This window comes from Phocoena phocoena, chromosome 13, assembly GCF_963924675.1.
Source record: "Phocoena phocoena chromosome 13, mPhoPho1.1, whole genome shotgun sequence".
In the NCBI taxonomy this organism is placed as follows: domain Eukaryota; kingdom Metazoa; phylum Chordata; class Mammalia; order Artiodactyla; family Phocoenidae; genus Phocoena; species Phocoena phocoena.
Window position 1 is genome coordinate 50,670,932 of NC_089231.1, and position 15,019 is coordinate 50,685,950.

At 41.7% G+C, this 15,019-nt stretch overlaps 1 protein-coding gene across 1 annotated transcript in view; it reads left to right on the forward strand.

Annotated features, from left to right (window-relative positions):
* Positions 1–15,019, forward strand: part of TMEM241 (transmembrane protein 241) — a 91,268-nt gene that overhangs the window by 8,133 nt on the left and 68,116 nt on the right. Inside the window, exon 3 of the mRNA XM_065889463.1 lies at positions 780–857. Coding sequence (XP_065745535.1) covers positions 780–857 — 78 coding nt within the window. The remainder of the gene's footprint in view (positions 1–779; positions 858–15,019) is intronic.

The window sequence follows — 15,019 nt, forward strand, 5'->3', positions numbered from 1 at the left end:
TTGCAGCAGAAAAGAGGCCGAGGGCTGCTGCCTATAGCACCAGGAAGAATCAGCCATTTTTAAAACAAGTGAGGGGCACAATTAGGTTTGCATTTTAGAACAAACCCTTTGGCTGCAGGGTGGAGAATGGATGGTGCAGGGCAACCCTGGAGAGAGGGGGACCCGTTAGGGAACTGATGCTATGGTCCAGGTGTGGGATGATGAGAGTCTGAATTAGGCAGATGGATGGAGGGGAAGGCTTCGGGTTTCAGAGAGGTTATGGGGATAAAGTCAATAGGATTTTGTAAGTTGTTGAGGGAGGTGATGACAGAGGAGGGCTGGGATGACATCTAGGTTTCTGGTTTGGCTGACTAGGGATAGTAGGAGAATGACCAGGATGGGGAGAGGGAAGTTCAAGGTAATGTTTTAGGCATGTTATCATTGGGAGCTTGTGGGGTATCAGGGTGGCCATATCCTCGTGGGAAGGGGGATATGGGAACCATTAGTGCAGAGGTCATAGAGAAGTGGTGGCTGTGGGTGAGATTGTTTGGGAAAAGTCTAGAATAAGAAGAGGAGAATATCAGTGTCAGCACTGAATGGTGCAGCTGGACTCAGGGAGTAGTAGAGATTGAGAAGGATGGGTCTGAGAATTGGGATGATAATTTGGAGAAAGTGGGAGAAAGGAGTTGTAAGAAGGATCACATGTGTATATTTGTGTCACTCGACAGATCTGCTGGGGGTGGATGGCGTTTGAGACCATGGCACTCTGTTAAATTCACATTGGCCCTTATCCTTTTCAGGTGGCAGACATTAATTGGTGGACTTTTGCTTCATGTGTCATGGAAACTGGGCTGGGCGGAGATCAACAGCAGTTCAAGGTAGGACCACCTCTTCTGTGATTGATTCATGACTCATACCCAGCTTCCTTGTGTATTATTTAACTTCTTCTGGTGTTACATTGGGAAACACGGGTGTTTATTTGAGTTGTATGATCTCTTAATTCCCTTCTAATCTTGAGATTAAATGATTTTGTAATCAAGTAGAGCTCAAGTAGTGTTTTCCTGGTTAATAATGCCACTCTTATAATATTAAAATAAATTGAGATATACAATTTATAATACCATATTAATTTGGCTTTGTTTTAGATCATAGGACTGCTATGAATAAGTTATTAAATCAGCTTTAAATTTTTTGGGTAAATTTTTAATTTTGAAATTATTTCCTGCTTACAGAAAAGTTAGGAATAGTACAAAGAAGTCCCATATCCTTTACTCAGATTCCCCAATTATTATTTCACCTTGCTTCTCTTATCAGTTTCACTTGATACATACGTACATATTTGTATACATGTAATTTTTTTCTGAATTATTTGAAGGTAAGTTGCAGATTTTTTTTTACTTCTGAATTGTTGAGCATGTATCTCCTAAGAGCAAGGATGTTCTCTTACAGGACTGCAGCAGTTATCAAAGTGAGGAAGTTAACATTGATGCCATACTATTATCTCATGTATAGACTGATTCATGTATTGCCAGTTTTCTCAGTAACATTCTTTATAGCCCTCTCCACAAAAATTTGATCCAGGGTCTGATTCAGATCACACATTGTTGTTATGATCCTATTAAGACCGCTTTTCAAATAGATTTGAAAGAAATGTCAAAGACAATGACATTTTTCAAGCAAAATTGTAATCCGAATTGGCTATTCAGTCCTGCCTCACCCAAATAAATCCTCATGACTCTTTGAGAACATCATGCCTTGCCTGAAATGATGCACAAAATGAAAAGAAAATGAAGTCAAGGTTTACATGAATAAGGTAAACAACCCAACTGAATGATCAGGCCAGATCATTTGCCTCGTGGTCCAAGTTAACTGCCCAGCTTCTCCGTGAATTAGATTAACTGCTTCGTTGCTAAGTCATCCCTTGGCTCGGCGCTCTGGAGAAGCTTTGAGAATGAGTCCAGTATTTGACAAGGGAGAGGGCCTGGGAACTGAGGTGTGGATTAATTTCCCTGACCCTATTACATCACAATCCATATTCTGAAAGACTGTCACACACAAGATGCTTAACTAATCCAAAGGAGTAGTTCATTAAGTCATAATTTTACATTTCCATGGTAGAGCGTCCTCCACTTGATAAAACCCCAAAATATAAAATTTTGGGATTTTATATGTGATACTAAGCACAGGTCTTACTTTATACTCCATTGTTATGGTGGATAGTTCAAAGAGAATGGGTCTTCATTTAAACGAATAGGAGCCCTGAATTCACAAGGACTGTGGTAGTTCTAAGATTTAGTTCTAAGATTTAGTTAAATGATGAAGCATTTTGACTCCAAATAGTTGAATGTATTCCTCCACAGAAGCAAGAGATTGGACTAGAATCAGGGAATTGGCCGTCGCATTTTGCACTGGGGTCCACCGGTGCTGATCAACATGGATCTTCCTCTTTTTTTTTTTTTTTTTTTTTTTTGCGAGTCCAGGCTCAGCGGCCATGGATCACGGGCCCAGCCGCTCCACGGCACGTGGGATCCTCCCAGACCGGGGCACGAACCTGTATCCCCTGCATCGGCAGGCGGACTCTCAACCACTGCGCCACCAGGGAAGCCCCGGATCTTCCTCTTTTACAGTGTTCCTGACTATGATTATCTTATAATTTCTGATGTGAATTATTTACTTGTTCATAATGGTCATTTAAACGTCACCTTAGGGAATTCCCTGGTGGTGCAGTGGTCGGGACTCCGTGCTTTCCCTGCCCAGGGCCTCGGTTCGATCCCTGCTCGGGGAACTAGGATCCCACAGGCTGTGTGGTGCGGCCAAAAAAAAAAAAAAAAAAAATTAAAATTAAATAAGTATTACCTTAGTCATATTTCCTTAAAAGCAATGCCATTGTTCATACTCAAACATTTTTTTGTATGTAAAATATGCATAACATAAATTTTACCATTTTTAAACATTTTTTAAGTGTACGATTCAGTGGCATTAGGTACATTCACAGTGTTATGCAACCATTGCCACCATCCATCTCCAGACCTTTTCACCATTCTAAACAGAAACTCTGTACCCATTAAACACTAGCTCCCCCTTCTCCTTCCACCCCCCCACCCCCAGGCCCCTGGTAAAGCTCTGTTCTACGTTGTCTCTATGAATTTACCTATGCTAGGTACCTCCTTTAAATGGAATTGTACAGTATTTGTCCTTTTGTGACTGGTTTATTTCACCTAGCATAATGTCTGCAAGCTTCATCTATGTTGAAGCATGTGTGAGGATTTCCTTCCTTTTTAAGGCTGAATAATATTCCATTGTGTGTATAGAGCACATTTTGTTTATATACCGCATTTTGTTTATCCATTCACCCCTTGATGGAATTCTTCATCTTTTTATTGCTTTTTTTGGAGGGGGGTAGAGGGGATGACTAGTAGAACTCGGTGAAGTCAAAGATTCTCAAGATGCTTTTCCTGGAAGAAGTGGTCCTTGACAGAGAAGGATCCACTAGACACTGTTGTCCCTTTAACTTGCATGATGCTAGGCGCCACCCATCTCAGAAGAGCCATAATCATATCCCTTTTTGGTCCCCTTGCTAAATCTCCCGGAGACTTTTTCACCTCTATCCCCTGGACTTCCTTAGGTGGTTTCACAGCCACGCACACATGATGTCAGCTCAGTTAAGCTTCTCGTCAAAGATTCTAGTGTCTTAGTTTGTAGTGGGTCTTGTGGTTAATAACTGCTGTCACAGCTCAGGATTTCCAGTTACGATGGGCCCTGGGCAAAGAGGTGTTAGCAGGTAGCAAGCAGTGCTCCTTTGTGTGTGCCCGGGCTGGGTTTGTGCTTGCTGTGGCTGCTGTTTCCTACTGGGCTTGGTTTTCCAGTGATGTCATCAGAGAACCAAAGCCCAGCTTTGCTGTGTGACTGTGTACTTGTGCAGAGATAGCAGAGGTTGGGCTCTACTAAAACTGGAAACAACAGCTGGAAGACAGTTTGGAGTCCCTGATGGCATGATGGAACGTCATCATGGAGTTATAGTGATGGGGCTGGAGGGTGGGCTCCAAATTGGTCCTTAATAGCATATGCCATAGAGAGCTCATTTAGACTGTCCTTGCAGCCTGGAGCACAGCAGCAGAATCCCAGATTCCCTTGCAAACAAGCCGCAGACCCTGGCACCATGTTTCTTACGTCGCAAAGAGGCCATACCTGCTGTGTTTGTCACATCATGTATTGACTCCACCCAGTGATCTGATGGAATCATTCTCCTCCCAGGATGTTTGCCTGGTAGCCAGTTGTTGTCACCGGGTGTTGGATGATGCCCTGGAAGCCTCTGTCTTGGGAAAGATAGCACTGGTTTTCAGTCACAAGCTTGTCATTATGTGGTGGCAACTGTTGTAGCCAAGACTTTGCAGAGCATTGAAGTGATTTTTCTAGCAGATGTTGGAAGTCCTGTGCTGAAAGCTTTTTGTATTTCTAAAACATGATCCTAAACGAGCACTGTGACCTGTTTCAGCTGACTGGAAGCCTGGTAGCACAGTGAGACCGTGTCACTCTGTTAGATTCTAGAACCATCGCTGAGGACCGACTCAGGCATGATTTCATTGGAGACTTTAGATGCCATCTCCTGGCTCCTATATTACCAGGCTGCATGTTTAAATAAAAACATTTTGAAAGTAATCTTTAACCTACATGCCACTTTTTGTCCACTCTGCATATGAGAGTAAAATTTTGATTCTCAAGGTTTTCAAGTATGAGAAATTCTAAGTTAAAAAAGCCTATGCCATAATACCTTTGTGAGCAGAGATTTCTAATAGATGAAGAAGCCCTCACACCATAACTTTACATTAAGAGTCTTCGCTGGGGAAGCATAACGAATCTCTTTGATAAAACCTCCAAATTAACTCAGCCTCTCCCTAAAGAAATGAATAGTGAGGCAATCAGGGTCGAGATTGTACTTCTTTTTAATTATTGATTATTGATTGTTTTTTAAGTGAGCTAGCCCACCTTTATGAAAGCTACTGGTGGTTGGAATTTCCCAAATCATGTTGTAATGTATTGATATTTCATTTTGAGTGACTCTTATACCTTTCTAAAAAGTCATCTCTGCTCACAGAGGAAAGTTAGCACTTAAATTCATGTATTTTTGATATTCTTCCCAGTTGTTTTCTCTCCAGAGGAATGGTTTACATATACACATATGTTGAAATTACTTTTTGGGGATAATACAGTGAACTTTCAAAACTTCCTCAGGAAACAAGCTAAGAGCCACGAAAAGGATAAAATATCGAATAAAAGCTGATTGGTGTTGGTGTGGTGATTGGGCTGGTACCTGGAGGGAGTCCAGGAGGCCAGCGATGGCAAAAGGACAGGAGGTTCTGAAGTATCAGCTTTATTGAAGTGTCATTTGCAAATAAAATTTTAAGATGTTTAAAGTGTACCATGTGGTGATTTACTATACATATACATTGTGAAAGATTCTCACCATCTAGTTAATGAACACATCCAGCATCTCACATATTTATCTTTTTTTTGGCGGTACGCGGGCCTCTCACTGTTGTGGGCTCTCCCGTTGCGGAGCACAGGCTCCGGACGCTCAGGCCCAGCAGCCATGGCTCATGGGCCCAGCCGCTCCGTGGCATATGGGATCTTCCCGGACCGGGACACGAACCCGTGTCCCCTGCATCGGCAGGCGGACTCTCAACCACTGCGCCACCAGGGAAGCCCTTTTTTCTTTTTTTTTTTTTGGTGAGAACATTTAAGTTCTAGTCTCTTAGCAAATTTCAGTTATACAGTACAATGTGATCAACTGTAGTCAACATGTTATACATTAGATCCTCATAGGATACGTTATTCATCATTCATGAGTAATCAATATACATTATTCATCTTGCAGCCGAAAGTTTGTGCCCTTTTACCAAACTCTCCCTGTTCCCCTCACCCCCCAGTCCCTGACAACCACTTTTCTACTCTCTGTTTCTCTAAGTTTGACTTTTTAAAAAAAGATTCCATGTAATAAGTGATGCCATGCAGTGTTTGTCTTTCTCGGGATGGGATATTTTGACCTTTGACACCTGCAGGTCATGCCCACGCCACTCAGTGCATAGGAGTCTGCTGAACTCACGATTTGTCATAGATACACCACGTGTGGAAGTCACTCTGAGTCCATATAACCCTTTCTGGCCTCTTAAGTCCATGGTGTGAAATGTAAACCTCCCCAGACTGAGATCAAAGGAGTTATGTCTTGCACATTAGCTTGGATTTGCAGTCCCTCGTGGACTGTGCACGGGCAAGGTGCTTGTACTGGGTTTTCTTTCTTCCTCACATCTATTAGAGATGAGATATGTGCCTCTTCTATCCTGCCTCACTTATTATTCGGGGACCTGGGTGGCCTATGTTTCTTTTTTTTTCTTTTTTGGACTATATTTCTTAGTACTGACGTCTCTGTTCTATGCCATGCCTGCCATCTGTCTCCTAAGGCTCAATTAACTGCACGTCCAGCCTTGGTCCTCCCAGGGGAGGGGTGAGGCGCCCAAGGGTACTACCACTCGAAAGTTCCAGACGTTGGGACCCAAGCTGCCTTACTCTAAATCAGGGGTCAGCAAACAAGAGCCAGAAAGTAAATGTTTTAGACTTTGTGGGCCATGCAGTCTCTGTCACAACTACTCAAATCTGCTGTCGTAGCGGGAAAGCAGCCATGACAACGTAAACGGATGGGTGTGTCTGTGTGCCAATAAAATGCTATTTTCAGCAACAGGCAGCAGGCGGGATTTGGCCCGCGGGCCCTTGTTTGCTGCCTCCTGGCTCTAAGCTATCCTCTCTGAGAAACAGTGTCATCACAGGGTTCTTGGGTCCAAGTAATATTAGGGCTGGACAAGGGAGTGTGGCCCTCTGTGAGTCAGGGAGAGAGTAAGGAATGAAGGAGTAAGGTCTAAGAATAGGAGGAAGCAGCGAGAAAAGGGAATAAGACACTTTGAGGACCATATTCACCAGGAATGGACCAAAAAGATGAAATTAGGTGTCTTCTATAAGTAGGAAGTTAATGTATGCGGAAGTCCTTTTGAATTGTAAAGCAAATACTGATTTTACAGTTATAAGGTGTGTTACTGTTTTAGGCAGTGCCAATCAATAGTCAACACATCAACTCTGGTATCTTGGTCAGGTGTTATTTTCATGTTTGGAAACTGCTTTGAGGTCACTAGGTGTCAGTAGAATGCAGAGAACTTTTAAGAATTCAGCTCAAGGATCCCTCCAGGCTCCTATGAACAGATAAACTAAGTGTTTTCAGGGAGCAGATGTTCCCTCAATAATGCATGCTCTATTTGAAAAACAAATGATTTAATTTAATTAGCCTTCATCTCAATAACAACAGTTTTATGATTCATGCCAACAGACTATTGTTAGCTTCTTGTAAAATGCTTTACTCATCAGGGTTCTTAGGGACAGTAGAGCGTGCACAAGCAGAAAAGAAAAAGTACACGATGCAAACAAGATGCATTTGTGCTTATAATTCACGGAGGAAAAATTGCGTATCACCACTATTTTCAAAGCAGACCCTGTAGCAAATAGTCCTTCAATAGAGTACAGCCTGCAGTCTTTCCCCCAAGGAGTTCCTCTGAGATCCCTCCTACACACACACACACACACACACACACACCCTGGCTCAGCCCTCACACCACAGAGACTCGAGATTCTGTCAGGACCTCCTCAGGATTTAATCCCATCTTGCCTCCTTTGATGGCACGTAGAACAATGTAAGAATAAACCAGCACAGAAGGCCCAGATGGTGCCACCTTATGAATTAAAGGTGGAGAGGAGGTGCCTTAATAGATGTGCCTCATTTGTTTCTAATGCGCAGGCTGTTGGGTGTCTCAGAATCATGCAGTGTTAGAGCTGCCAAAGAGCGTCTCAGTCAGCTAAGGCTGCTGTTACAAAAGACCACGGACTGGGTAGCTTAAACAGCAGACATTTATTTCTCACTGTTCTGGAGGCTGGGAAGTCCAAGATCAGGGTGCCAGTGTGGTTGGTTTCTGTTGAGGGTTTCTTGTGGGTTTACAGATGTCTGCTTTGTTCCTGTATCTTTACATGGTGGTAGTGTGTGTGTGTGGGAGAGAGAGAGGGGGAGAGAGAGAGAGAGAGATGGAGAAAGGAGGCATGCTCTCTTGTGTCTCTTCTTACTAGGGCACTAATCCCATCATGAGGGCTCCATCCTCATGACCTGATTACCTCCCAAGGGCGCCACCTCCAAATACCGTCATACTAGGGGTTAGGGTTTCAACATATGAATCTTGGGAGTACATAAACATGCAGATCATAGCAGAGAATGAGTCAGTATAATGTCTCTGGAAGGCAATTTTGTAACCAGTTACAAACTTTAACGTGTGTATCTTTGAACAGCAATTCCACTTCAGGAAATGTGTTCTGAATATTGTGAAAACATCATAAATATGAGCAGAGAATATATTCAAGGATAATCATTACTGTGTTAGAATAGTAAAAACCTAGGATAAGCTTAAATGTCCAGCAGTAGCCTGGTATTCAAGTATTAATAAATTGGGGATGACTTTTTTGACATGGAAAGATGTTAAACAGGTTATAAAACAACCTGTGCAATTGGATCCCATTTTTGTTGAAATGTTCATATACGTGCATATGGATGCTGTTTGGAAGGAGATATAACAGGGTATTAACAGTGGTTATCTTTGGGTAGTAGGATTGTAATTATAATGTTTTTCTTGATAATCTGTGTTTTCAAAATTTTCTAACATGGAAGGTACCACTTTTTAATAAGAAAAAGAGATAAATTATTATAGGAAACAAAATAACTGCCTCCATTTCAAGTTTCTAAGTTCACATCTATTGAAGAAAAACATGTTTGTTTTTTAATGCAGTTGGGTTTTTTTGGTCACAGTTATAGGCTACAACATGATCGTTACAAATGTTTATTGAATTTGAAATTCTTAGGATTCTCGCATTGGGGCCATTTCAAACAGGCAGATGGCAGGATATGGAACCTTTTGCTTGCATCCCTACCTTTGACAACTGAGTAGCTGTAAGCGCCAGCAATTCTGTTCAGGGCAAAGTCTCTGAAGCACTTGAGAAAAGCAGAGGAAGAAATGTGAATTAGAGTCATGACTGCAGTTTCCTGTTGTATCTTGCTGCTTTGTACCAAACTAGCAAGAGAAGGGAAAACTTTTTTTTTTAAGTTACAAAAATAATACATGGTGATTCATTCAGCAAGTATTTGAGTGCCTACTGTACATGCCAGGTATTGTGTTAGGTGTAAGGGGTGCATAATGAACAAAACAGACAAAAATCCTTGCCCTCATAGAGCTACGTTCTAATTGATGCAGACAGACAAGAAACAACTAAAAATGAAAGTGGATGATGTAATAGGTGTAGAGAAGAATAGAGCTGGGTAAGTGGATAATGTGTATGTGTGTGTGCCTGAGTACGGGCCAGTGGATGGGGGGGGGTTTGTTATTTTATATAGGGTGGATAAGAAGGACTCATGGATAAGAAGCTGTGACAAAGCGAGAGAGAGGCATGGAGATACATACACTACCAAACGTAACGTAGATAGCTAATGGGAAGCAGCCGCATAGCACAGGGAGATCAGCTTGGTGCTTTGTGACCGCCTGGAGGAGTGGGATAGGGAGGGTGGGAGGGAGCCGCAAGAGGGAGGAGATATGGGAACCAATGTATATGTATAACTGATTCACTTTGTTATAAAGCAGAAACTAACACACCATTGTAAAACAATTATACTCCAATAAAGATGTAAAAAAAAAACAAGATGACTTTTGAGCAGAGATTTGAATACGTGAAGGAGTGAACCATGCAGGTATCCGGAGGGGGAGGGCTCCAGGCTGAAGAATGTTTGATGATCAACAATGAGGTCAAAATCAGTTTTGTTCCACTTGTAAATGGAAACATCACTGTAGATATCTTTAAATACCTCAACAACAATAATAATAAATAATAAAGTATAGTCAAGTAGTACATATGTAGCCTCCGAAAGATACCAATTTATATCCCACAGCAGTATATGAAGGCATTAATTTTATGACCCCCTGTATAAGATACCATCTTTTAAAAATGGCTAGTTTCTTGGGCAAAACTTGATATATCATTGTTTTATTTTAACGTTCTTTTTAGTATTAGGGCGGTTGAATAACTTTTCACATGTTTATTGGCCATTTGTGTTTCTTGTGTGTGTGTGTATGTGTATGAGAGAGAGACACACACGTACACATACACAGACAGACAGGAAAAGGAGAGAGAAAATTACCTATTTCTGTCCTTTGAATGTTTTTCTTTTGGGGAGTTGGTTTTTTTCTTATTGATTTGTAAACACTCATTATACATCAAGGATATTAAACTCCAACCTGTTTTATATGTTGCCAGTGTTTTTCCTGGTTTGCTAATCATCTTTTCACTTTCTTTATGGTGTTTTGGCCATCTTCTGGCCATCTTAGGTGGATCTGTCAGTCTTTCCTCGTGGCATCTGAACTTGGAGTTATGTGTGGAAAAGCCAGAAGGAGAACATTTGTTGAGTGTTGTTTTCAATGTGCCACATGCTACCTCAAGTGCTGCGTATTCATTCCTTTAGCTAATTGTCTCAATAGCCTTTTGAGCATTATTATCGCCATTTTATAAATGTAAAACGGAGCTCTCACTGCAAACTAGCTTTAGAGTTGGGATGTAAATCAACTAGCTTTAGAGTTGGATACACATCTTCTAAATAGGAAGGTTTACCTGAGCACATTCTTTCTACTACACAGAGCCTCCTGCTCTATACTTGTGCATCCTTCCTACTCCCACCTCTAGATAACCTAGATGACCCCTAGATGATCCCAGCCCTAGATGCCCTGACCTAGAAGAAAGGGCACAGCCCAGGGACATGTGTGAAGTGTGTCCGTCCCTTAGAGCTGTTGGTTAAAGTTTTCAGCTAACTGCTGGAACATTCCTTGGGAGTGAAGAGAGCTAATTATAATTTCCAAAGATTTGAGCAACCATGTGAATAAGATTATACTCTCCAGTGCCCAGAACCAGGTACAGTTTCCATCACTTATTGCTATATCTCCTGAGGAAAGAATCCTCAGTTTTAGCAGACCTACCTAGGATGTAAAAGTTAGTTTCCTTTCTTTCTGAAGAAAGGATTTTAAAGAAATGCTTCAAGAGATGGCAAAAAACACAAAGAAGCACTGCCCTTGTAGCTGGTACTCACCTTGTTTCCACACTGCCTGGAAGAGTATGGAAAATTCAGTCATCATGAATTTTATCTGCCCTGGTAGGTGTTGAAAGGTCTGACCCCTCCATGTTGTAAGATCACACTTACAGTCGTGGAAACCCTGGAAGCCAGAGGTCCAAATTCTAATTCCTGGAGCAGCCTGTGTATATTTTTTCTGGTTGAAGTTCTTCCTTTTTTTTTTTTTTTTTTTTTTAACAACAAAAAGAAACTTATGCTTTATTGAGAGAAAAATTCTACTCTAGAAGTAAGATACAGAGGAAAATTTAGTCAGACCTTGTGCTATGCTCTGTACTTACAGTACTTACAGAGATGGAAATTTTTTTTTTTTTTTTTGGCTTAAAATAACACAGGTTTGCTATCTTACAGCTCTGGAATTCAGAAGTCCAAAATGGTTTCACTGGGATAAAAAGTCTTTGGCTGTAAAGAATTTGTTACAATTAGGAAATTTTTCCCGCATTTTTTATGTTACAAAACTTTGCGGTACATCTTAAGTTTTCAAAGGTCCCAACTCCTTTTCAGAAATTTTTCCCCAGAAAATTTATATTTATACATATCTTCTAATTTTGCCTAAACTTTTGTTTTGAAGTTATTTCTTTGTATTTTAGGGCGGAGGGGTTAAAATACAAGAGGTTCCCTAGCGCTGTTTTATTTCCCTCACGTCCAGATACCCTGACGTCTCCTGAAGTATGTATGAGAGTAGGCGGGAGTTTTCTTTGTTTAGGAGTGGGTGGGGCACGCGTGTCTGGGGCTTCACTGGCCTTCCATTCTGAAGTCGGGCTTGCCGCAGCTGGGCCAGCCGCTATTTCCCCGCCCCTGCCCGGCACACGCCTTCCTTCCTTCGTCATCATGCTCCCTACAGTACATGCTCTGGGCTTCCTTCTAGGGCACAGCATGTCATGGGACTTGGCCCTTAATGTCTAATGGGAAAGCCTTTTCCTAGAAGAGTAGCAATTGGTTGGTATTAGCTTGGCCCCTTTAGGATGGAGGCTGGCATTTCCATTCTTTGTTCACCTTTTGGTTGGAAGTACAGATGTCTGTGATGGCAGCAGGACTAGTAATAGCAGAATATTTCTCAGATAACTAGCTGCTTGAGCTGCTACCAGGGCAAAATCATGTTGTGTTTGCAACTTATTTATTTATATATCATTGTCTCACATTAGATTATTATGAGATCCTTGAGGGTAAAGTATGAGAGGCGGTTAAAAGCAAGGTTTTAAGTCAGACAGGCCTGAATTCAAATTGTGGCTTTGCCATTACCAGCTTTTCTGACCATAGACAAAGTACTTAAACTCTTTGTGCCTCGGTTTCCTCATCTGCACAGTGGGGGTAATAATGATAATAATGATACTTTCCTTGTGAGATTGTTGTGCAGATTTTATTATTATTTTTTATTTATCTATTTTTAGATAAATATTTTTTGGCCACGCTGCACAGCTTGCAGGATCTCAGTTCCCCCACCAGGGATTGAACCCAGGCCACAGCAGTGAAAGCCTGGAATCCTAACCACTAGGCAACTGGGGAACTCCCACAGATTTTAAAAAGATTACAGTGTAGAAAACATTTAGCACAGTGCCTGGTTTGCAGCAAGGGCTCAAAAAATGTCATTGGTGATGCTGCTGTTTTTTTTGTGTGGTTTGTTTGTTTTTTAAATTTATTTATTTTTGACTGCTTTGGGTCTTTGTTGCTGCAAGTGGGTTTTCTCTAGTTGCGGAGAGCGGGGGCTACTCTTCGTTGTGGTGCGAGGGCTTCTCGTTGTGATGCGTGGGCTTCTCATTGTGGTGGCTTCTCTTGTTGTGGAGCACCGGCTCTAGGTGTGCGGGCTTCAGTAGTTGTGGCACGTGGGCTTCAGTAGTTGTGGCTCGTGGGCTCTAGCGCGCAGGCTCAGTAGTTGTGGTGCACAGGTTTAGTTGCTCCGTGACATGTGGGATCTTCCCGGACCAGGGCTTGAACTCGTGTCCCCTGCATTGGCAGGTGGATTCTTAACCACTGTGCCACCAGGGAAGTCCCTGATGCTGCTGTTAATATTAACTCTGGCGCTGTGAGCACCTTGCAAGTTGTTGTGAGTTTGGCTGAATGACTATATACAGGAAGTAGGGTTCGAAGGCCTTATCTGAGACTAGAAACGTTTTCATGCCCTGTTCCCTGGGAAGTTGTACAAAAGCAGGTCTGATGATAGAGTGCCTGCCCATGTTAATAAAATTACCAAAGAACACTTCTTGAACAGGCTCCATCCCAGGAGAGCAGTTCATTGAGTTACTTGGGATTATTATGTTGTATCCTGCTGGAATGTCTTCACTAATTTATATTTATTTTAGAATAACTCTGGAAACTTGAATTAGTGAACCGAATGCATTTGTAACTGATGGGGGAAGCAAATTGCACCCTCAGTGATGTGTACTCTATGGAAAGACTGGGATTTTGCTTTTTAAAACTTGATTTCAACATAACTATTCTTACAGAAATACACTCATATTGGTTATTAGAATGCAATTTAACTTATCCTACACAATTTGGACCAAAAAACTTGGTACATGGTTTGCTTTAAAAAGGAAAGAAAAAGCATTTGCAATCTGGTTTATTTTTCATCTATTACAAATGTGTATAAAAGATCCACCATCAAATGCTGCTAAAACAAACAGCATGAACCTTGAGAAATTAAACTTTGGTTTGTCTCTGAAAAATAACATGTATTGCACTGTAAAAGTTTATAAAATTGGTGCAACAAAACATTGTTGTAATGTTTCAATGCCAGTTCACAAAGTTCAATAACTAATGGATGTTGATGAGGGTGGGGAGAGCCTATGTGTACGTATGAAAATATAAAAGCTATCCAATCTAGTTAATATTGCATGCAGATCACAAGTTCACTCAAACCAAGATTCAGATAATTTCTTAAATCTGAGTTAACACTACCGGTCCACTTCATCTGCTGTCAACAAGGAAACTGCACAGTAGCTGTTTTTCTGATTTGCGCAAAAAAGAAAATGAAGTTTCTTCCCCCAGGTTTTCAGTGTAGAACTGAAACTACAGGAAAGGTATTCTGAGGAGAGCAAGATTCTAAACTGTGTTGAAAAAGCAGTTCTTGGGACTGGCTGTCCAGTGGTTAGGACTCCATGCTTTCACTGCCAGGGGCCCGAGTTTGGTCCCTGGTCAGGGAACTAAGATCCTGCAAGCCATGCAGTGTGGCCAAAAAAAAGAAAAAAGAAAAAGAAAGAGGAAAAGCAGTTCTTGGTGTGGCCACAAGGGAATCAAAGAAATGTGCCCTTGAGAAGTCCTTGGAGATTCCCTGAACTGGCATCCCAGGTAAACGGTTGAGGCTCAGCAATTGGCCACCCAGCTCAAGTTCAGGCACTCTTTTCAATTCCATCCTTTCACACTGTGGTTCCTTTTGTTGTGGTTCCCTGGAGCTGTTTGGTACCTTGCCTAGGTAAATTGCCTTTAAAAAATTTTAAAAATAATTTGGCATGTGTTCAAAGCCTCCGGCTACTTAAATTCCAAAGAATAACATTCACTGCTTCTTTTTAAAAAAATCAGACCTGTTCTTTCTCCCAACCTTCAGGAAACCTTTTCCATCTCCAGCTCGTCTGTGCCCGATTGTGGGATCAGTAACGCCACATCGTTGGCTGAGTGATGGACTGTAGTCAGGATGGCTTGGTCAGCTTCCATCCCTCTCAATGATACACAGCAAATCATGCTTCACAAGTCACCTGGGGATGTTTAGACAACCATGAGTGCTGTATTTGGTGTATGGGAGCGTCATACCTTCCAGCGAGGTCTTTTGGACATAAAGTGACAGAAATCTATGGC